The sequence below is a fragment of the Chlorocebus sabaeus genome, chromosome 23 (genome assembly GCF_047675955.1).
Source record: "Chlorocebus sabaeus isolate Y175 chromosome 23, mChlSab1.0.hap1, whole genome shotgun sequence".
Classification (NCBI taxonomy): domain Eukaryota; kingdom Metazoa; phylum Chordata; class Mammalia; order Primates; family Cercopithecidae; genus Chlorocebus; species Chlorocebus sabaeus.
The window spans coordinates 68,961,867-68,986,610 of NC_132926.1; the positions used below are offsets into that span (position 1 = coordinate 68,961,867).

General features: G+C 41.0%; 2 protein-coding genes across 7 annotated transcripts in view; one reads left to right on the forward strand and one right to left on the reverse strand.

Moving 5' to 3' along the window:
- MCC (MCC regulator of WNT signaling pathway) overlaps positions 1–11,880 on the forward strand; it is a 474,315-nt gene extending 462,435 nt beyond the window's left edge. For both annotated transcript variants that reach the window (XM_008014163.3, XM_008014164.3), the window contains 2 exons: positions 7,354–7,476; positions 8,872–11,880. In XM_008014163.3, coding sequence (XP_008012354.1) covers positions 7,354–7,476; positions 8,872–9,052 — 304 coding nt within the window. In that variant the 3' untranslated portion in view covers positions 9,053–11,880. The remainder of the gene's footprint in view (positions 1–7,353; positions 7,477–8,871) is intronic.
- Positions 11,881–15,339: 3,459 nt separating this feature from the next.
- DCP2 (decapping mRNA 2) overlaps positions 15,340–24,744 on the reverse strand; it is a 42,420-nt gene continuing 33,015 nt past the window's right edge. For 3 of the 5 annotated variants that reach the window (XM_073010756.1, XM_008014158.3, XM_008014159.3), the window contains one exon: positions 15,340–23,298. In XM_073010756.1, the coding sequence (XP_072866857.1) occupies positions 23,135–23,298 (164 nt within the window). In that variant the 3' untranslated portion in view covers positions 15,340–23,134. The remainder of the gene's footprint in view (positions 23,299–24,744) is intronic. The other 2 variants (XM_073010753.1, XM_073010754.1) reach the window with 2 other exon arrangements.

Here is a 24,744-nt window from a genome sequence, read left to right on the forward strand (position 1 = left end):
GTAGTGATTACCATGAAGGAAAGGGGATGATGTGATACAGTCACTGTGGAGATTTTTTTTTTCCAATAAAGTAACTGTAGTTTGCAATGAATAATATGAAGGAAATGGCGAGGTGTGGGGATGTCATAGCTCTGGGACATGAGTTTAGATGGGTGGTCAGGCTGCACCTCTCTGGGAGGTGACACTGAAGCTGAGATGAGGAGAGAGGCAGAAGCACATCCGGAAGAGGCCCTGGCTGTGCAGGGGTGTGCTGAGGACCTACAGGATTCCAGCAGGGCAAGAGTGATTCCAGCAGCCCAAAGGGTCAGCAAGCAGCGCTCAGGTCAAGCAGGGCCTTAGGTCCGGGCAAGACCACAGGGTTTATTGTAAGTGTAGGTGAAAGGCACTGAAGGGCAGTAACATGATCAGATCTGTCATGTGAAATGTTACCCAGGATGCTGTGTGAAAACCGGGGCAGAGGGATGCAGGGGCGGAGACAGAGAACCCGGTTAGCAGACTGTCGTGGTTGTCCAGGTGAGAAGTGATGACCACTTGGCTGAGTGTAGTGACAAATGACAGGATGAGACTTGGTAGATAGGGTTTGTTGTTGAACAGATGTGGCGAATGAGGGGAGGAGGAGTTAAGTCTGACTCCAAGTAACTTAAACCGCCTTTGCAAGAATTTTATCAGTGAGAAAACTCTTGACAGGGAGATCTGAGCCCAATGAGTAACCAGGTGAATGGTGTGCCATTAGCCCACACAGGAGAGAGAGTGGCTGTTGGAGGTCATTTGGGAAGTAATCCTCTGGACATGTGATATCACAGATGCCAGTTAAGAGGCCACCAATAGACAAGTCCAGAGATCCAAGGAAAGGCCTGAAGATAACAGTGTGGAAGTTTTTAGGAAAAGGGAATGGAGGGTGTCCATTAGAGAAAAGGATAAGATAAAATACAGGCCAGGTCCAAGTCCTAAACAATACCCAGTATTTTGGAGTGAAGTATAGAAAGGGAGCAGCCAATGAAGCAGAACGAAATCCAGGCTCTGGAGGCCTTGTGCGAGCCATGAGCAGAGAGGCGGCCAGCCCTGCAGGTGATGCAGGCAGGTAAGAAAAGGACAGAAGGGACCGAACCACCAGATGCAGCAACGTGGAGATCACTGGTGAGCTCAGTGATCCACAGCAGTGGAGATAGAGCCTGACGGGTTAAAAGTAAGTGGAAGGTGAGGACGAGAGAAATCATGTATGCAGACAATTCTCTTAGTGACTAATTCCATGTAATCAGCAATTACTAAGAAATTCCAGGCCTTGTGGCTGCATGGCTGTGACTCCCTGAGGTTTGGTCTGATTACAGCTCCTCTGACAGGTTTCCTGGCCGGCTGCGAAGCCACTCACAGCCTCATTGGGACTGGGCTCTTGCCCGATGACTCCTGCAGCTCCTCATTTGGACTCTAATTATAGAGTACCGCTGCTGGCCTTTTTATTTTAAGGAGAATACAACGTCCTTACTGATTGCTCACGAAGCTGTACTGCCAGGTTACCCAGGTACACCAGCAAGCACCACTTCCGAGGCTTGCTTCGCTCTGCCCAGCTCACTGGCAAGCCACCTTGGTTTTCGTATTACCTTTAAATTCCCACCACGAGTCTGCCTCTTAATTCCCTGTGTATATTCCACTACCTTGAAACATATCCCATTATGTTTCAATTAAAAATCCACCGCCGGGCGCGGTGGCTCAAGCCTGTAATCCCAGCACTTTGGGAGGCCGAGACGGGCGGATCACGAGGTCAGGAGATCGAGACCATCCTGGCTAACACGGTGAAACCCCGTCTCTACTAAAAAATACAAAAAACTAGCCGGGCGTGGTGGCAGCGCCTGTAGTCCCAGCTACTCGGGAGGCTGAGGCAGGAGAATGGCGTAAACCCGGGAGGCGGAGCTTGCAGTGAGCTGAGATCCGGCCACTGCACTCCACCCTGGGCGACAGAGCCAGACTCCGTCTCAAAAAAAAAAAAAAAAAAAAAATCCACCAGGTGGGGTTACTCGGGCCTGTAATCTCAGCATTTTGGGAGGGCAAGGTGGGAGGACCACTAGAGCCCAGTAGTTTGCAACCAGCCTGGGCAACATAGTAAGACCCTATCTCTTAAAAAAAAAAAAAAAGTTTTAAAAATTAGCCCAGCATGGTGGCACACACCTGTAGTCCCAGTCACTCAGGAGGCTGAGGTGAGGGGATTGCTTGAGCCCGGGAGGTCAAGGCTGCAGTGCACTGTGATTTGTGCCACTGCACTCCAGCCTGGATGACAGATCAAGAACCTGTCTCTTAAAAATAAATAAAAATAAAAAGTCCCACCCTGGCTCTGTCATTAGATTCATATAACCTTTTGTGACCAGGAATAAGAAGACCAAAAACTGAAGTGGGAAGACATGGAATTGAAATCCATGTGTGTACTGAGGGACTTGGGTTGTCACAGTCATTACAATCCACCATTGTTTTTGCTTGATGGTATGGGGTATATTTGTGAGTGCTGATACTACTGGGAATAAAAAAGGAATGGATTATGCACTTCTGGCCATTCCAGGAAACATTGTATGAATACATTACTATTGAAGATGCATATGGAATGTGTAGTGTTTAATTTTTGCTTTCTCATCTGTGAAGCCAAGAGCGAGCTTGTTTTGGCCTATCTCATGTACCTAAACCATGTAAAATCTTTACTAAAGACCAAGCAAATTTAAATTAGAAGTAGAAAGGAACAAGAATGGTTGAGGTTTCAATGTGACTTGAATTAGTAAGCTGTGTTTCTTTGCATTTTCCAAGTCATCCTTTGAAACTCTGAGGAAAACTGTAAACTTGATGAAGTGAGCCCCATGCTTGCAATTTTGCACATAAATTCAGAAAGTCAGTTCCAGGAGTAACTGAAGCTCATCCTCAGGTCCAGGTGAGGAACTCTTCTGCCTTACGCCCGTCCCTCAAGTTTGCCTGATAACAAGAGTCAGCTGGGGCACTTGTTAAACTGCAATTCCTGGGTCTCAACCCAAACCTACTGAGTCACAAGCCAGGGAAAATATCTGGTAATATTGTTACTAGAAAATATTACCGATTCAGACCCCAAGAGAGTGTTCTTGGATCTTGTGCAAGAAAGAATTCAGGGCAAGTCCATCGAGTAAAATGAAAGCAAGTTTATTAGGAAAGTAGAGGAATAAAAGAATGGCTACTCCATAGAGCACCCTCGGGGGCTGCTGGTTGCCCGTTTTTATGGTTATTTTTTGATGATATGCTAAACAAGGGGTGGATTATTCATACCCTTTTTAGACCTTATAGGGTAACTTCCTGACGTTGCCATGGCGTTTGTAAACTGTTGTGGCGCTGGTGAGAGTGCAGCAGTGAGGAAGACCAGAGATTACTCTCTTGACCATCTTGGGTTTGCTGTTTTGGCTGGCTTCTTTACTGCAATGTTGTTATCAGCAAGGTCTTTCTGACCTGTATTTTGGGCTGACCTCCTATCTCATCCTGTGACTTGGAATGCCTTCACCACCTGGGAATGCAGCCCGGTAGGTCTCAGCCTCATTTTCACCTAGCTCCTATTTAAGATGGAGTTGCTCTGGTTCACATGCCTCTGACAACATTAAACAATTGCTCTAGAGCAGCACTGTCCACTAGTGATGTTATATGAGCCACAAATGCAAGGCATGTATATAATTTTAAATTTTCTAGTAGCCCCATGAAAAAAGTACAGAGACACACATGAAATTAATTTTAATAACACATAACCCAGTGTGTCCAAAATATCTCAACATGTAATCGGTATTTTTTTATTTTTAATTTTTTCGAGACAAAGTTTTGCTCTTGTCACCCAGGTTGGAGTGCAATGGTGCGATCTCGGCTCATCACAACCTCCGCCTCCCAGGTTCAAGCGATTCTCCTGCCTCAGTCTCCCAAGTAGCTGGGATTACAGGCATGCACCACCACACCTGGTTAATTTTGTATTTAGTAGAGACGGGGTTTCTCCATGTTCGTCAGGCTGGTCTTGAACTCCCGACATTAGGTGATCTGCCAGCCCCGGCCTCCCAAAGTGCTGGGATTACAGGAGTGAGCCACCGTGCCTGGCCCCTGTAATCAGTATTTTTTAAACTAAACAGATATTTTACATTTTTTGTGTGTTGTCTTCAAATTCCATTGTGCATTTTACACCTACAGCACATCTCAGTTTGGACCAGACACATTTCAAGAGCTCAGCCAGCCACCTGCATGGCTAGTGGCTTCTATGCTGGACACAGGTCTAGAGCAGCTGTTACTTGGCAGTGATTTAGCATTTCTTTGGGTCCTGATGAGTGATGCTGAAGTCACGGCTCTTATACTGCAGGTGTCTGCCTCACTCAAATGAAAACAGATAAACTAACCCAAATTTTAGGCTTAAGTCTGCAGTTTGGCCTTGTCTTTGCATCTTTAAATAAATGAGCATCATAGTTCTTTCCTGGGGTTTCTCCCAGCGGTTCACTCCCATTCCCTTCTAAAGGCCAGGCAGTTCTGAGCTCCCAGCAATGGCTACTCCCCACCCCTGCCACAACCCTAAGCTGGGGTTGGCCTGGGTCTGAGAGAGCCTTTCCTTCCCTTCTGGGGTTCTGTCCTCCTTTGGAGCCTGCCAGATCCGGAAAGCTCCCTCTGGTCCCCTGAGGGCCTGCGTGCTGGGGAAGGAAGCCTTTTGTCTTGTGGAAGGGCTGGGATTTCCAGTCTCCCTGTTGGCTGAGTGTGGGTAGGATTGGGGGAGGCAGGGAATTTGACTGCTCTAGGTAGCATCCCAGAGTTTTTTGTTGTGAATTTCTTACTGAGTTTGTGGTTACAATTTTAACTCTCCAGTTTTTTTTTTTCCTTTTACACTATTAATCAACATTAGAATGAAAGATAAAGGGTTCTAAATGGTAATAAAATACAGGGCAAAAAACCCTTCCCTACTCTTTTTAGCTGGAGGGAAGCAGGAGTCCCTGGCTTCCCTCTGCTGGAGGAGGGCTGCTGGGAAAGGCTGAGGAGGTGCTGTGGGGGCGGGGAGGGGGAGGAAGGGAGCTCCCCTCCTCACTGCTGGTAGGAAATGCTGCCACTCTCCAATGCCAGGAGGAAATGCAGCCAGATCTGAGATGTCCTGGAGGCTGCTAGGGCCCAGGAGAAACACATGCTCCTTCCAGCTTAGCAGAGGCGGGTAGGAAGACTTACTGAAAAATGAGTTCTGGGCTGACGGCTGGTTGCTAGACTTTCGTTAAAGATCCTGCCCCTTCCATCCTTTCTCCCAAAAGCAGGCCTGGATTTTATGTTGTAATTCCTTTCTTCATTGATCAGTTTGGAGACCTTGACTTACCTTTGTCGTAGCTAAAGGCAGAAATGTACACGATTAGATATATGAAGAGCCAGGAAAGGAGAACCAGGGTCTGAACCATTTGGGCACCAGAAAGGAGCCTTCTCACCCGAGGTCACATTCCCATGCCGTTCTTATATGACTCTAACTCGCACTTTACACAAAACATACAAAACTGTAAAAATATCTGGCGATGCAAAAGTGAGTGAAGCAGAAAATGAAAGCCTCCCGTCAACCCCTTCATGAGTTAAGCACTGTTGAGTTTGTTTCACCTTCTAGTCTCTTACTACAGTGTCAGATATTCACACTCAGCTTTTCAGTTTTTACAAAAATGGCATCTTTACAACTCACCCTTTTTGCTTAATGTATCAGATATCCTTCCAAGGCAGTGCATGACCATCTGGTTTTGTTTTGAGATGGTCTCACTCTGTCGCCCAGGCTGGAGTGTAGTGGCAGGATCATGGCTCCCTGCAGTCTTGACCTTCTGGGCTCAAGCGATCCTTCCACCTTAGCCTCCTGAGTAGCTTGGACTACAGGCATGACCCACCGTATCTGGCTAGTTTTATATTTTTTGTAGAGATGGGGTTTCACCATGTTGCCCAGGCTGGTCTTGAATTTCTGAGCTCAAGTAATCGACACTTCTCGGCCTCCCAAAGTGCTGAGATTACAGGCATGAGTCACTGCCCCCGGCCCTCCATCTGCATTTTAAAAATATTTTTCAAGCAGAGCATTTCAGTAGCACGGGTAGGCTGTGATTAACCAGTTCCCTGGTTGTCTCCCTTTATTAGGCATTATTGTAACCAGTGCCTAAGTGAATCCAACTATAAGTGATGTATCTTTAGGAACTGTGCTCCTGATAATCACTGTAAAATCAATTCCTAGAAGTTGCTTAGTCAAGGGGCATGTTCATTTATTATTTTGCTAGATCCTACCCAATTGTCTTATAAATTAATCATGCAAATTTACATTCTACATACAGTGAGTCCTTTTTAGAGGAATTCCTTCCCTAAATCCTGGTTTCTTAATATGTCCCAAAGAATCAAATACATTACCTTCAGTGAGTTGTTCTAAAGCTGTTTTAACAGTCACTAGAAGCTGTCACTCAGGCACGGTGCTCAGCGCTGGGGGTGCATTGGGGAACCAAACCAAGTGAGGTCCTTGCCACTCTGGAACCAGAGACGACCGCGGGGGAGCCTGATGGCTCTGGCACATAATACACTGACATAGTGCTGAGTGTGATATTAAGTGGAGGAACACTGTGCATGTGATAGAGGGATCTTGGAATCATAGTCGTCAGGAAGGCAGTGATTAGTGTTTCCCTGCTGGGTCTCGTGGGAATTAGAGGAAGGCAATGAGCTAACTGGACACTGGAAACCTCCCTGAACTGACTCTAAGTCAATTAGCTTGGGTTACCTTACCGAAGTAGTAGAGAGTCCACAGAACTTGAAGCTGCTTTGCCTATGGAGGGCAGGTAGTCAAAAGTGCAAATGTAATTTCATGGGAAATAAGGACCCATACAATGAGAAGAGTATCATAATCTATTTCCTCTACCAGTTTTTCTGTTTTTGGCAAGGTGTGATCATGTTGGCCTCAATGAGTGGGGACCTGTTCAAGGTAGGTTGCTGAATCTGTGTGGTTCAGGAGATACTTAGGACACTTGAAAAAGAAAGGGATGGAGACTGAGATGGGGGTTTGTGGTCAGGCTGCACTCATTGCTGAGGATCTGGTATGCCAGCAGTAGAAAGGAACTTCTAGATTAGCTAAAAGACTAGAAACAGAAATTCCTGTCTTGTTTCTTTGACACATGAAGATCTTTAAAAAGCCCTTGCCATTGAAGAAATGGGTTAAATCTGCATTTGAGAAGGAATTCATTCGGATGACAGCAGCGCTGCTGGGCCCTTTAGTATCTTTTCTCTCCCTTGCCTTTAGGCTTTGCAAACTAAACCTTCCTCTTCCTGTCACCACTTCCCAGGTAGTGGGCAACTCCAGCATCATCTCAAACTATTCCTGGCATATTTTGTCTCTCCTTAATACAGAGAAAAGAAGTTGAAGGCCAGAGTTCAAGAGCTGGTGAGTGCCTTGGAGAGACTCACCAAGAGCAGTGAAATCCGACATCAGCAATCCGCAGAGTTCGTGAATGATCTAAAGCGGGCCAACAGGTAAACATCTCCCTATACCCAGCCCCCACCGCCCTCCACCGGTGGAACTTGGACTGACACCCCGCATGTAGACACAGCACCAGGGATGGATATTTCCCTAACTCTTGAGGACTAACTCTAGAGAGTGGGTGAGTTCCTACCTGGCGCTCTAAGAACCTGGTCTTCCTTAGAGCGACATCTCCCAAGATGTTCCATGGAAACTAAGAAATGCTCAGTAACAACATCCTCTGGCCAAATGTAGCATACTGTGGTATGTGCCTCCTGATACTATGTAACTTAAGGGTTCTGAGAAGTCATAGAATAAAAAATCTGTTTAAGCAGTATTTTCCAAACAAAATTGGCTATGGAATTTATTTGAGCAACACAATCTCCACTGGAATACTTTAGGAAATACTGCTCTAAGACTGGGCTCAGGACTCTTTATAAAAAACAGAGGACCTCAAAGAGCTTTCGTTCCTGTAAGTTGTATTTATTGTCATTCCTGTAAGTTGTATTTATTGATACTTCTCATGTTAGAAACTAAAACCAAGATAAATTCTTTAAAGTTTTTATTTCATTTACAAAAAAACAAATGGCATTTTTATGACAAACTATTTTCCAAGAAATAATTAGAACGTGGCAGTGGTCTTACAATTCTGCAAATCTTTAATGTCTGGCTTAATAGAAGACAGCTGGGTTCTGATGGTTGCTTCTGCAGTCAATGTTATGTGGATGTCTATTGAGAACACCTGGCATCATCCAGCTCTATAGTTGGAAATAAAAGCTCAAGACCTCACAGACCTCCTGAATGGGTTTTACAAATCCCTGGGGTGAGTCCTCAAACTGTCTGGGAGAACAGCTGTAAGGGTAATGACTGTACATGGACTGGACTTACCTGGGGTCACTGTATACCCTCACCCACCAGGCTCTCGTGGGGGCAGTTCAAAAGCCTATATATTCCATGTTTGGCTTTGCAGCATTGGCTTATGGCCTAATTTAATACTCTGAGTCCCACGAGCCCAAAGGATAAAGGGAAGCTGGAGCAAGAACAATCTCTCTGCTCTCATCCCAGGGATGGTCACTGATTGCACTGCCTCAGGAATACACTCCTGTAACGGTGTATGTTGCAAGCAACCATGGAGGAACAAATAGGCCCACTATTTGTATTCATCCATTTTGGACTTGGCCAAATTGGATTGTTGGTTTGACTCTTAGAACCCCTTCTAATATGTGAGAGTGACCAGCATCTAGCAATCGAACTGGTTTCATCAAGGTTAAGCCAGTAGGTGACTAGCCATTGAGTGTTGACATCCTGATGCTGTCCCTCTTCTCACCACTAGATTTCAGATTCTTACTGAAGAGGCTGAGTGATCTTTCTATGGATCTTCATACTAATTTCCCTTCATTCCCATCTAGCAACCTGGTGGCTGCCTATGAGAAAGCAAAGAAGAAGCATCAAAACAAACTGAAGAAGTTAGAGTCGCAGATGATGGCCATGGTGGAGAGACATGAGACCCAAGTGAGGATGCTCAAGCAAAGAATAGCTCTGCTGGAGGAGGAGAACTCCAGGCCACACACCAATGAAACTTCACTTTAATCAGCCCTCACACACCCGACTTCTGCCGTGGGAAGTAAACTGCAGCAGGCCACTGAGGACAGAAGGGCCCATGTATTTGTTGGGAGGAGGAGGAAAGGGAAGGCTGGCAGGTAGGTCGGCACTTGGACAATGGAGTGCCCCAACTCAGCCCTTGGGGTGGACTGACCATAGTGACACAGTGGACTGTATCCAGAGGTGCCCACTCTTGCCTCCCTGGCCCACAACAGCATGTAAACACATGTTCTGTGCCTGCTCAGCAGAACCTTGTTTCTGCTTTCAGCATTCACTCTCTTTCCTCTTCTGGTCTGGCGGCTGTGCATCAATGGGATCCTAGGCATTTGTTTCTGTAAGATTTTCCATTCTATCCTCTTTTTGGTAGATGGTGGGCTCTTCTAGGATCTCCAGTTTCTCCTCTTTCCTCCTGCTTCATGGGAAAACAGACGTGTGTGTGTGCCTCCAGCATTTAAAAGGACTGCTGATTTGTTTACTGCAGCAAGGCTTTGGTTTTCAAGTCCCAGGTCTCAACTTTAAGATAGAGGCGGTCATAAGAGGTGTTCTCTGGGAGTTACAGGTCATGGGAAGAGGGTAGACAGGTGTTACTTACAGTCCCAGATATACTAAAGTTACAGACCACCACCAGGACTGTGCCTGAACAATTTTGTATTGAGAGAATAAAAACTTCCTTCAACCTTCATTTTGGAGGCAGGGCCAGGAAGGGAGCATTCTCTTGATTCTGGGATTTCTCCCTCTCAGTGGAGCCTTATTAATATCCAAGACTTTGAGTTGAGAATCTTTTTGATACCTATAGTGGAACTCAAATTTTATCAGGGGTTTCTTCAAGAGCAGAGAGACATGAGCACTTCCTGCCCCAGGGCACTACATAATCGCTGTTCTGCTGAATCAGATCTCTTCCACATGGGTACATTTGTAGCTCCGGACCTGTCTCTACCTAAGGACAAGATATTGAGGAGATCCTGAACATTTTGCAAAACTGGTCACGCCTACTTAAGAGTGTGCATAACCCCCAGTTCAAGACTTGGCTCCTGTTGTCATGACGGGGACAGGGTGAAGGAATGGTTGTTAAGGCTTCTTTTCTGCCCCTAGATACATGGTGATGGTTAGCATATGGTGCTTAGAAGGTTAAAGTTCAAGCAAAGCGCTCACAGGGCTAGGCAGGACCAAAGTACCTGAATTCTTTCAGGAAGGTCTTCCATCTTAAAACAAATTCATCATTCTTTTTCAGTTTTACCCCATCTCTGTTCTACACTGATACACTTGAAGGACCATTTACTGTTTTTTTTCTGTAGCACCAGAGAATCCATCCAAAGTTCCCTATGAGAAACATGTTCCAATGCCACAGCTGACTACAAATTAAACGTGATGAGGTTTCTGCAGTAGAGTCTTTGTGTCCATGAGCTATGGGTGGGTCTATTTTCAGAGCATGATACAAATTCCACAGCCTTCTGTTCAATGGAGGATACTCCAGCCACCAATCCAGAGGGTAGACAGTTCTATCCGAAAAGCAACTGCTGAGAGGCCAGCAGCGGGGCTGCCCATCTCCAAAACAAAACAAAAAATCAACTGGTTTCAATCTAGAAGGACCGGCTTTGGGGTGCTTTGATCACTATGAAAATGCCCACTGGTTTCTATCCATCATTTGGTCAAAGTTAGTTCCTGTGAATTTTTTTTTTTTTTTTTTTTTTTGAGATGGAGTTTCACTCTTGTTACCCAGGCTGGAGTGCAATGGCTGATCTTGGCTCACTGCAACCTCTGCCTCCCGGGTTCAAGCGATTCTCCTGCCTCAGCCTCCTGAGTAGCTGTAATTACAGGTGCCCACCACCACACCCAGCTAATTTTTGGTATTTTTAACAAACAGAGACCGTTTCACCATGTTGGCGAGGCTGGTCTCGAACTCCTAACCACCGGTGATCCACCCACCTCCGCCTCCCAAAGTGCTGGGATTACAGGCATAAGCCACTGTGCCTGGCCATTCCTGTGATTTTTTTAAAAATTAATTTTTACTTTTCGTATAAAGTTGCATTTTGTCATGAGGAAAATATTTTGGCTAAAACCAAAAAACAAACAAAATCAGTTTTCACCATTTTTCCAGCTTGCCTAGGGAAGCGTCCTCCCCTGAGCAAAGTGGGATGTGCATGGCTCTTTTGGGATTAAGCAGGCATCAAACGGGCAGTTTTCATTTTCACCGACACAGAAACATGTGGCAGAGGAATGAAATCCTGCCCACTGACTTCTGTGTCCATTCTCGCTCCAGGTAAAATCAGAGAACCTCCCCTTCTTGGCCCTTTAATTCACCCAGGCAAAGGCAGCTTCAGCTCCTCTGTTAAAGGCCCCAGTTTTATTCATTCTACCTGACCTTAGTTTGAGTTTAATGCTTTCAAATATGTGATGATTTGGGAAAAACTATTTTGCAGGCAAAAGTGTTACTTTTATAAATATGTGTAATAAAAAAGCTATAAAAGTTCTTCCTTTCCTTGTATTTTTCAAATACTCCCCAAGACACAATCCTTGAAGGTGAACTGGCTGGCACTTGATTATGCTAATTGTGGGAGCTACTGAACTATACTGATTAAGTTAAATGCTTGCAGGTGCCTGGGTAATTTTCCTTTGTGTATAACCTGGCTCTACCTGAATTTTTCTCTAATATCTCCATTGAGGGTAAACAATGATCTTGATTCTAATTTATATGAGTTTAAAAACCTTTGGATTTCGTATTTTGAATTGTTCTCCCTAGTTTCCTCAATGGTTACCCCCCTTTTTAGTCAGTAACCATCTCTGTTCAGAATTCAGTCTTTGGCTTTTGAAGAAATGGGCACGGGGCAAAAGGACCCATTTCACAGTTCCCTTGGAATATATTTCCCATTGTTGGACTGAAGCAAACAAAACCAACTGTGCAAATCACAAGCAAAAGAGACTTCTGTCCATGGTTGGAGTGCAATCAGTATGAGCTTACCAGCTACAAAACCTGTCATAGACTGGGGAACAGTATGATTCCTTATTGAAACTTAGTTTTCTGAAGTTAGTTAATATCCATGCTGCCTGAAACAAATGTTATGTTTAGCGCTTTTAAAATTAACTGCTTAATTCTCCTTTCAGATGCATGCACTAAGTCTTCTCTGAGCCTGCAGCAGTATTTTAAGAGGGACCTCAGAGTCACAGCCTTGACATTCTACTCCAAAAGGCAGTCCAAATTAGAGCCCACAGGCTTTTTCTTAAAAGCTGTTAGGAAGTAGTAAGAAATTTACCACTATAAGGAAAACATGAAACTATCTGAAAGTCTTCTGGTTCCTAACTGGATACAGATTAGATTATTTTAAATGAAAAATGAAAAAAAAAAAAAAAAAGTGACCCATAGTTACCTGATCGAGATTGGACTGCCCATGTCGCTGGCATGAATTAAAGAACCTCCATAGTTGCCTGTTCCCTTCTGAAGGTGTTCCTATGGCCCACAAGAATTATCCAGCAATCACCTTAAGTCTATCAATCAACCTTAATAGCTCTCAAGAGTTTGGACTATCAAGCTTTAAATAAAGTGATAAGATATCAAGACTATTAAAAAAAAATAAACATTTCTGAAACTCTCTTTTCCTCCATAAGGCTTTAAACCATTTGCAAATTCTTAATTAGTAGTATGTCCCAATCATTCTATTAAACTATTTACAGCTCCACCTACTTCTAGACTCAGCAAACAGAACTACTACTTAGAATATTTGTAGAGCCAAAATAGTAAGAGACTCCTGTAATGGTTGAGACTTCTGCACTGACCTTGATTAGGATGCAGCCATAGGGCTACCAAAGTTTTCAGCAAGGGCTGGGAAGGTAGAGCATAAGTAACATTTTTTTTCTGCAGAAGGTGATGGCTTTATAGAACACTATAAAATTTTTCAGGAAAACATACAGCAGTTTTTCTTATCCAATGGGAACAGCCTATTTGACAAGGAATGATACAAGTTTGATTCACCTTTGAGCACTCTTACAGAGTTTATAGAAGAGGTGTAACTGGTTACAAAACAAAAATTCACTTAAAGTTTATCCACATCCTACAAATCTTATGTTTATATAGGTCAGGTTAAAGTAAGCTCCAAACCTGTGGCCTTCAGAAGTAGCTCCTGTTTCGCACACCTGAAATTAACTTAATACATTTGTATTCTCTAAGAAATAATGCTGACTGCTGTCACCACAGCATCACTCATCTCTCAGTGGCTGTTAAAATATAAACAAGTGGAAAAAAAGTACACAAGTTGATAGCAGCTGTTCATGTATTCTTGTTTTGCTAATACCTGTGTAGAGATAGACAGTTTCACATGCAGACCACCATATATTTTTGCTTAAAGGTTACATTGGGTAAATTCTTTATCACATTACATCTGGGTGAGATTTTGCATGTGACCAAGATGAAGAAATCATTCAGTCCCGGAAACATCGACTGCTGTGAAAAACCACATCCTTGACTAGTACTTAATCTTTCCACAGTCATTCATCTGCTAATCAGGTGAAATATCAGCTCAGCAGAACAAGGCAAGTTACATACAAATTTCCCCCACATTCACACTGATGCCGTACTTAGTAATTCTGGCTCTACCATTCACTTTTGCACTTTTTGCAAATCAAATTCATGTGGAAAAATGTTCTGTTTGTAGAACTCATAGTATTCACTTATAGTGCTCATGTCAGGAATGGCAAGTGAGTAACAGCCCCTGATAATCTGCTTCTGTTTGAACCTAATGCAAAGATAATAAAACATGTCCACTTCTTTTCTAGTTCTAATCAGTTTTTGGACATCTTGTCAAGACTTACTTTGCATGAGATTTGTTTCCTATTATTTGAAAATGTGCTGTACACTTGAATTAGAAAAACCTGCCTGAATGTATTGTCAGTTATTAAAGCACATGTGACTAAGTTTGCATTTGTCAGTATTGTTCTACTGTTTGTACTGAAAGTCTCATTTTAAAATTGCTACTTAACACTGTACTATACCTTGTAATTTTTTAGATTCTTCACTTGTATTCTTTAAATGTTTTCAGATGCCTTTAGTTTTAGCTGCTGTAAAATAGCTACTTTGTGTTATTTGATATAGAATTGTTTTTTAAAAACTCCATTTATTTATACAGAGACATTTATAATATTTTACAAACATTCTTATATTCTGAATAAATATTTCTAATTCCACAGTGTACCTTAACTGTGTTATTTAAAGGGTAAGGCTATCCTTCTGTAGAACTGTTTGTCATACAGGCAAATATCAAATCCATGATGTTCACATGAAATCAAGCATCTAATCAAAGCAGGGGGGCTGGAAATAAGACTATTATTAGATCAAAATGGCCAAAGAACCCTCCTTTAGAGCCCATTTCTATTTGGCTTTTTAAAATTTGGCATAAATCAGAAGCTATCTATTAAAGAGTCTTTTCCCCTCTTAAAGATCATTAAAACAGGGAACGTAATCAAGGACTGGAAATGCAAGGAAGTCATATAGGACAACAAGATGGCAAGCAGCTTTGCAACACGTCTGTTAGAGAAAGATTACAATGTTCTCAAGTTTTCACTATGGTAGGAAAGTAACTTTGACAGTGAGTATAACACACTGATCACTCTCCTTTTGAAAATTTTAGATAAAAGTTACTATCATATAGCTAAGGTCTCTAATAGAAAAGAATGTATTTCTTTTCCCCCGAGATCCAAGGTTAAGTATTCCTATTGCAAAACCTGATTCTAGCACAAACTTAAGAATTGCTGGATTTTAAATACCTAATGAATTCACATCTCAAGCCTTAAACTATAATCTTGCTTTAAAGCAACAAACTTAATTGAGGTATTTTCATTTTTGCAGAGACTCTACAATATTTCTTCCTGGCTTTTTTTCCGCCCCCAGATGGAGTCTTGCTCTGTTCGCTCAGGCTGGAGTGCAGCGGCGCGATCTCGGCTCACTGCAACCTCCGCCTCCTGGGGTCAAGGGATTCCCCTGCTTCAGCTTCCCAAATAAGTGGGACTACAGACGCACGCCACCACACCTGGCTAATTTTTGTATTTTTAGTTTCACCATGTTGGTCAGGCTGGTCTCGAACTCCTGACCTCATGATCCACCCACCTCGGCCTTCCAAAGTGCTGGGATTATAGGTATGAGCCACCGCGCCCAGCTTCTTCCTGTTACATAAACATACTTTTATCATGTTCATCTCATACTTGCCATTTGTATTGGTCCAAAGAGAGAGCAACCACAATGAGCAGCTCAGAACCTAGATAACAAGTAACGGTAGCAGAAACCAAGCTAAGGTAGTCACAAACTGCCCAAGCAGCCAATTTTATTGACATTACAAACAATCTAACACAATGATGTTTTTACAGAAAGCCAGTATCTGAACAACCTTCCATCATTCAAATTGTATTTTGTAAGATTAAAAGGCTTTTAGTTTCTAACCTATCATTTACATCAAAAACTTTCAAAAAATTAGAGCATTAACTGTTAAGACATAGGATTCTGTTCATTTTGTCAGTGGAGAGTACAGAGTACAGCTGACATTCTAGTGGGTCTTTGGAATTACAGTAATCCTGAAAACATTTAAACTCCAATTCACAAACATGAATCACTGGAAATCCCTTGATAGTCATACCCAGCAACAGAGGTAAAAGTCAGTCTTTATCCTTTCGTTAACACTGAGGGAAAAAGACAAAGTTGCTGTTCACCTACAACAACATAAATCTAGAAACAAAGTAAAACCTGTTCTAAATGTTTCAGTTCTTATAACAAGGTGAACACTACAGGTGTTTTGGGGTTCCTTTTCTGCTATCAGTAAATGTTTGACAATTTCCAAAAGAGCACCAAGAACTCTAATACCATGAACAGAATCACTTGAAGTAGGTTTACTTATACAGTCTTTCCCCAAGCATTAAAATGCCCTATAAGGTAAAATAAAATACTGCTATAATCTAGGCAAATATTAAAGCTTAAATCATTTCACATAAGACAAAAATAATTACTAAAGAAATAAAGTTCACAAATCTACTTGGTTATCACATTTACTCTAAAGTCCGGTTTTTTCATTGACCATAATATACTTAGTGAAACATTTCCTCAGTTTTTGTCTACCAGCAAAAGGTCTCAAAATAATTTAACATGACTCAGCATAAATATCTTCACCTTTTTCTGACTAAAACTTACTCCCAAATTGTTTAAAGACTATGTATCTTCCAGGAACGTCTTTAAAGCATAACATAAAAAGCCATATCAAATCTTGTTTTGGAAATAGGCACAGTATTAAAAAGTCAAGTCTTATCCCCTTTCCCATCCAAACTAATGTGTATGCCCTATTTTGGTTAGACAAAAGACAATCTTATTAAGAGAACATCACTTAAAAATGCTAATACATGAATTATAATTCCGTTTATTTTATTCTGAATTAGATTGTTTTCAATTTTTATTAAAGCTAACAGATAAAACTGAATTGTACATGGATATAGGATAAGTCAATAATTACCAAGGATGATTTTTTAAAAGTACTATAAGGTATTAAGCTAATAAGCAAACTTCAAAACAATTATTTTTTAAAAATAGACATAAAGCAAAATAGTTCATGGTTTTATTGTCCTTCGCTATTTTTGTTATTGAAGAAAGTTTCTAATATTTGTAAAATGGAAGTCAGGTTAGCTGTCTCCTGTCCTAACTTTTTTTTTTTTTTTTTTTTGAGACGGAGTCTTGCTCTGTCGCCCAGGCTGGAGTGCAGTGGCCAGATCTCAGCTCACTGCAAGCTCCGCCTCCCGGGTTCATGCCATTCTCCTGCCTCAGCCTCCCGAGTAGCTGGGACTACAGGCGCCCACCACCTCGCCCGGCTAGTTTTTTTGTAGTTTTAGTAGAGACGGGGTTTCACCGTGTTAGCCAGGATGGTCTCGATCTTCTGACCTCGTGATCCGCCCGTCTCGGCCTCCCAAAGTGCTGGGATTACAGGCTTGAGCCACCGCGCCCGGCCTCCTGTCCTAACTTTTAAGTGAAATATGACCAAAGAACTTTAAGACTCATTTCTTTGGACACTTGCATTTAACATTAAATGATTACTTGTGCAACATCCTAACACAAACCTAAAAGGAACCAAAGAGACAGCAGTCCCCTAGAACAGTAGTGAAATGCACAAAGAAACTCTTAGCAGTATGTCTTCTGTGCTTTTCTGTCAGTGCGTATCATATGTATAGTGCATAAAGAATACAAGTCTACTGTTATATGTTCAAAAGCACTAACCCATCTAATTAACCAATCGCTGAAGAATTATCTAAATTTCATTCACAGTTGATAACCTTTACTTTGATTTGCTGCCAGTCTATATTCCTAAATATCACAAAAGCATATGCCTGCTAATCTCTAAAACTTAAAAAATGACAATGCAGACTTGTGCTCAAAATGAAGCTACAGATTTAGAACCTCAGATTCAATGAACTAAAAGGAGAATACATTAAAATGTTAAATTTGACCTCAGAAATTCCACTATACTAAGGATGTTGCCTAAGAACTCTCAAAGACTGAGGACCAGTAGAACACTGCCCATTTCACTCTAGAACCACACAGAAGTCTGTTGTTCCCAAGCCAATGTGAAAGCTACAAGCATTGAGACTCAAAAGAGCACAGGTGTCCACAGGTGACCCACACATCAAAAGTGAGATCACCTTCTCAGGAAGGAAAGATAAAATCACTACTTGCAAGTCTGTGGCAGGTTTGCTATAGAGATGTAATACAAATTTAAAAAGATGGATTATTCTACAGAAATGATAAGACACCAGGGAGAAAAAAAAGGACTCAATGGACTTTTTCCTGACCAGTCACACCAAGAAAAAAAAGATTAAGAAACAACAGGTCTTCAAATGGCACTTAACGAACAGTGGCCAATAACCCAAAAACCACCCAACCACCTACAGGAAACCTTCCCCCAAAAAGCAGAAAACACATATTCAGGGCTGTAGTCTTCTACTGGACTAAAAGACTGAAGTCTACTAAACATTAGGGTCCATGTGGGACAAGGTTACAAACACAGGCAATTGATTTCTGCATTCACTCTTCAGAGTACCTTTGACCAATGCTACCCAACTAACGTAAGCACCCTGTGAAAGCTCATTCCTTTTAGGTTGTGCCTTCAAGCTGCTAACATAGCTAGACCATACTCCTCTGCTAACCACAGAAGATCCAAGATAAATGGAATGTTTTTATTGGTGATTTCATTACTCTGATAACCCAGATTAAAGATTTCATTATCAACAATTCTCAAGATAAGACCCCCATACTTTATCATAGTTTTTCTTTACACTTGTTTGTACTCAGCAGGTGGAAGTCAACCCTTTAAGTCCACTCCCATGCATGAGAGTAACTTTCACTCTTTTCCCTATTTACAGACTACTATTTCCATAGTAAATGCTGTTTGTCACAAGGAAGTTAGATGGAAAAGAATGAATCACCATTTAGGAAAATGTATAAGCACTGTGATGTGACCGACATCACAGCAGATTATGGCTGTGTTCTGAGTTGTCTTCCTGTAAGAAAGCAGTGCACTTGAGTTTGACTGGAGTTCTACAGTATCAGTACAGGAAGGACCAGACTCCTCACCACCAGTCTTTAAAGTGAGAAAAATTACTTTAAATTCACTGGATTGCTTGGCAATCATACTTCGAAAAAATGAACTTTATCCAGGGCTAGAAAACACTTGACAATGGCGATACATGCGCATATACAGATATTCATATATATACAGATAGACAGATATTCATATATATATGAATGACTACACTTAGGCCATGCAATGGTCACATTTCTAGCCTGGAACATAATATAGCACTCAAATATTGATAAATACTCTAAAGTTTCTTTCTTATACTCTTTGCCCAGCAACTATAGCTATTCTTCTCCCTTCAGGACACTTTGATTCTATAACAATAATGTATCATATTTTTTGAAACTGCAATCCAGAATCCTACTTTGAAAGCATGGGGCAAAGCCTGTACTGCCCATTTGCAATCTGCCATCTTTCTGACACACGAGTACAGACTTCAAGAGTAACTCCATTCTAGGAAGCAAAAAGATGCTGAGAAAGCCCATCATAATCTCATATTTAGAATTTTTGGCAACTAGACAAATGCACTTTAAAGTCTTAGGACATAATACAAAATGAGAAACTCTACCTAGACTTTACTAAGCTGTCAGGAATACCGTTTGACAAAATTGTTTTTACTAACACTTGTTTACCTAGAGAAGGTATGTAAAGGATACCTTCAAACAAAAAAAACAGTCTTGCTTATTAATCTAAAGTTACAACAACACATATGAACCCCATCCCCCCAGGCTAGAAAATAATCCAAGTCAAAATTACTAGGAAGAAAAGTTAATGAATCTGACTTTATTACTATGATTAACATAGAAAGTACTGCCTCAGAAAATATAGAAACACAAAAGATGTCAATCAAAACAGTCTCAGGAGGCAGGGAGGTCCACTGGTACGAAAATACAGATAAAAAGCCAAGAGAGACCAGCTCGACCAACATGGAAAAACCCCATCTCTACTAAAAACACAGAAATAGCCAGGCGCAGTGGCGCATGCCTGTAATCCCAGCTACTTGGGAGGCTGAGGCAGGAGAATCGCTTGAACCCGGGAGGCACAGGTTGCAGTGAGCCGAGATTGCACCATTGCACTCCAGCCTGGGCAACAAGAGTGAAACTCCGTCTTAAAAAAAAAAGCCAAGAGAGGGTACTGTGGTAAGAAAAGTAACTTGGCAAAATGTCTAATTTTTATAATTAACTTTGCTTTCCTTACCGTTTAACTGTTGGAGATGAAAACAGAAAGGATGAGAAATAGGTCCGTGAGAGAATAGGTAGTGTTTTTAACGCACACATGCACTCAGACCTTAACTTCTCTATAGGACACAATATGGTCAATATTATAGAAGAATCTAATTCCTATAGTAGAAGGCTGTTATTTACTCAGATTTGAATTCCTTTATTTGACATTACATACAAATTACTAAAGCCTTCAAAAGGAAGAGTACCAACTCAATCTTACAGCATAAAATTACTTTCATTATATGTCTTCATTAGCTATACTTACTAACTGATATTTAATAGAAAAATAAGGATATTCAAAGCTCAGAACAGCAAGTAGTGACCAAAATTCCTTTGACAGCATTGGGAGACCTTCCTTTATATATGAATACAAAAATCCAACTTAATTTTCCAACATCTTTAATCAAATTTCACCCACACTATATGAGTTCTATTAGGCCTCTCCAAATGCTCATGTCTCAGGAGGGTATCACTATTTGAAATCCTAAACCATTCATTTGCTACTTCTTAACACACATTTTTGAAAAGCATGTAAACCACACCCTTATCTTTTGGATTACAATGGTTAGGTACAAAAACAATTCATTTAGCATCTTATAAATCATTAAAGTTATACATAAAAGCACCCACAAATTGTTTTAAAATAAAAGATTCACAGTGCACTGCACCTTGGAACATATAAGGTTGGAACATAATATTTAAAAAGTGAATTCCAAGACCGGTATCTCTCTCAAAGACAAAACATAATGAAGCAAACCAACTACTCTTCTTATCTAGCTTCTTAAAATGCAGCACTCAGTAGAAGTAAATTATTGCATATTCAGCATACTCCTTTATCACTTGATTTCCTCAAACCATACTAAAACTTCTCAAGGGAGAAATCCAGTTCACTAAGCTTGGCCTTTCTCAAGGTAACCTGAACACTGAGAAACTATTACCCAGGTTTGAGGGAATAAGTATAGTAGATGTACCTAAACCAGGTACATCCAACTTAAATATTTTCTGCATAGTTAAGTCACATCACACACAAACTTTAACTCACATCTTTTAACATTTTTTTAACCTCAAACTTTGAGGAGAGCTAAAAGCTTGAAGTTACCATAATCACATCCCAACAATACCCTTATATTTTGTTCCACAGTGCATTAAATAAAGCAGCGCAACAGCAATAACATTTAACCATAGTTAAACTACTGTAATCACAAAGACAATTTGTTGGTTCTTGAAAAGGCTCAACACCATTAGAGGCCATACTTCCGGTAACTAATCTCTTTTGCTTCAGTACTGAGAGCTGACAAATCCAACTCCACAGGCACCAGGAAGACTGGCCAAAGTATGCACTTGAAAAGAAAAAAAAAAACACACATACCAAAAAAAAAAACACAGTAAAAGTTAAATGGTGTCCAGAAGACAGTAAATGAGTGAAAATTATTCATCTGCCGGGCAAACTACATTTTCACTCCTTTAACAACAGAAGTCTGGAATGCTGGGACCAACTATAAATATGGCTCAAAGAGACCCAAGCAAAGCAGCCGTATTTCTGAAAAGGACAGTAAAAGCTTCCAAACACAATCATACAACGCATTAAAAAGCAAAGGTCACAGGATTCAAACATTTGTCACATTAAAAGATGCAGGATTCTGAATATCATAATTCCATACACACTGCTTTAATTGTGAATTCTCCTGCTTAGCACCAAAAGGGTGACACCTTCATTAATAAATAGAATTTCTCCTTTAAAATCAAGCCATTTAAAAGCTAAAGCAAAGTACTACCAAGTGAATTCCTTAAATAGCCCTTCTTTTAAAAGTCCCATGAGGTTCAGTGGAACCCGATTAAATAGGCTACCTACAAAGAATAAAGATTTCTACAATAACATTTATAAGCAGAGAAGTATTTTGTGGGTACCACTGTAAAAAAGGATTTTTAAAACCCACATGATAGATACACACACACACACACACACTCGAACACCCCCCATTTCCAAGAAATTCCTTCAATGAGGTCAGATGCAGCCAAAACACTAAAGCCCCCTTAACACCCTGGTGATTGTCCTCAATTATAGGTGAAATCCTCCTTAAAATGGGCACTGCCATCCTTATGTGAATTTAAAAATTCTGAAGCAAAATACATTCCTAGGAGTGAGTTACGTATGTTACTATTGTGTAACACATATACATAATGTGTAACCTAGTGAAATGCTTTATTTGGACTTGGGTAAACTGCATACCCCTTCCCTTCTTCTCACTCCATCATCCAGGGGCTTAGCAGGCCAATAAAAGCATGTCAGTCACTGCTACTATTGCAAATTGGAACCTAATAAAACAAATATAACAGTATTGATCCAAAGATCAATACTGGAGATGCAATGTAAAACCCAGTAATGTCAGTTTTTCATACATATTTATACAACTGGAATATAGAAGAAATTTCCACGAGAACAAAAGTCTACAAGACTAAAGGGTTGGAGGCAGGATGGTAAAGACATGACCCAAAGTAGCTGCTGGGTCCCAGCCTCCATGCTCTCTGCTACATTTCCTCCAGCAGTCTCACAGGTTTACTGACTGCATGTAACCACAGCTCAAAATCACAGCATCAACTCCCATCCACTCAAGCCCCTCCAGGCTACAGACTTTGTCCTTATGAAGTACTAAGAATTCATTATGGACATGCACATTATATTCCAGAAGCTGCTCTCAATAAATCCTTTCACTGAAACTCCAGAGGAAGATTAGAAAGCCTCAGTGGTTATAAGCAGAGAGAAGTACAAAATGTCACCAAAGTAGATCACCTGTAATCCCGACAAATGCGACATTTCAGCTCTTGTGTTCATTTAATAATTGGGCATTATTTTAAGTTTCTTTGAAAAACTCCAATATACTATTATTGCAATCACTGTAACAGGTAGATGGAGCATTCCCATTAACGTGGCTACTTGACAGTAACTCAATACATTATTTTCTCAACCAGAACACAAAATAAAACCCACAGTCACACAGAATAAATGCCCTCAAAGAAAGCAACTTAACCTTGTACTAAACACTGAAAAGGTAAATCTGTATAAAAGGTTATAACTGCATTTACAGTGCAAACTCGTGTTTCTTTCTACTCTCTCTTATAAACAGAAAACGTCTTCAGAAACATTGCCTCCCTGCATTTCTTTAAAACACCTGAGAAAGGTAAGGCTTGAGGAGACACCCACTGAAATCCAACAGGTCTCTGATCCTGGGATATTTACAATATATTTGCTGCTATCAAAGGTCCAAGATTTTCATTATAGCATTATGGTCAAACTTGAAACTCAAAAAGGCTCTGGATGAAAAGGGGAACTTGCAATGTCCATTACACGCCACGGGCTGTCCCTCGGCATGCTCTAGCAACTGGTCTTCATTGGAGTTAGGTAAGTCGTATACAGCATCTGTTTAAAAAAAAACAAAATAAATAAGCTCAATAACCTTGGTAAGAAATCAAATACTGCCCTTTGCCTTTTGTTACAAAAGAATTAGTTTTGAGTATATGTTTATCTTCCCAGACTCTAACCCTAAACAGAACCACCAAAGTATGTATTTTCCTTTCCCTAAACTGGTGGTCAACTGCATTTTCAATCTATTATTATTTCCACATATTCAAAATTTTAATCTCAGTCATTAAGACCCTTGACATTTCTTTGCTTTCAAAATGAGCATAACTTTACCTCCTACATGTGCTTCGCCTCCTATATGTGCATTTTGTTACAGAAAAATAAAGCTAGGTTTTACCAAGATTTCCAGGAACTTATCACCATAAAGAAAAATCCAGCCAGGCATGATGGCTCATGCCTGTAATCCCAGCACTTTGGGAGGTCAACGAGGGCAGATCACAAGGTCAGGAGTTCAAGACCAGCCCGGACAAGATGGTGAAACCCCGTCCGTACTAAAAATGCAAAAATTAGCCAGGCATGGTGGCACATGCCTGTAATCCCAGCTACTCAGGAGGCTGAGGCAGGAGAATGGCTTGAACCTGGGAGGTGGAGGTTGAAGTGAGCCGAGATCGTGCCATTACACTCCAGCCTGGGTGACATAGCGACTCCATCTCAAAAAGCAAAAGAAAAAAATAAGAAAAAAAAAAAGAAAAATCCAAATTTTTGAAATCATAGTACAACAAAACTCCAATTTATCTGGGCTTTTTTTCCCCACCTTTTAAACAGACCAGGCACTTAACCAGAAAGTAGGTTTGGAATGGACATCAAGAAACTGGCAGAAAGTAAGTCTGAAATGAGGATGAGGCTTCCCAGGACATGAATCTTTTTATACTTCTCAACACAACTCAAAATTTTATATATCCATATAATGCCCAACTAAGATCAACATACCAAGTTGCAGTGTGCTGCACTTTTTTTTTTTTTTTTTTGAGACAGAGTCTCATTCTGTTGCCCAGGCTGGAGTACAGTGATAATCACAGCTCACTCAGCCTCAACTTCCTGGGCTCAAGTGATCTTTTGCCTCAGCCTCTTAAGTAGCTGGGACTACAGGTATGTGCCACCACACCTGGCTCATTTTTAATTTTTGTAGAGACAAAAGTCTTGCTATGTTGCCCAGGCTGGCATGGTGTACTCTTTTTAATGTCCCTGAATATACAGCTTTTAAAAGATTCTGTAAAATAACTGATTTCTGAATATATGTTAATTAGATTTCACTATATGCTTAACATGTCCCCACCACCCAAGGTGGCCAGAAAAATATCCTATTAAGAAGACTTATACTCCCATAACTTCTCTATACTATGAGGAGAAATAATAGACTCTTCAATAAATGATGCTGGGAAAACTGGATATCCACATGCAAAAGCACTGGATCCTTATCATATACCACACATAAAAATGAAC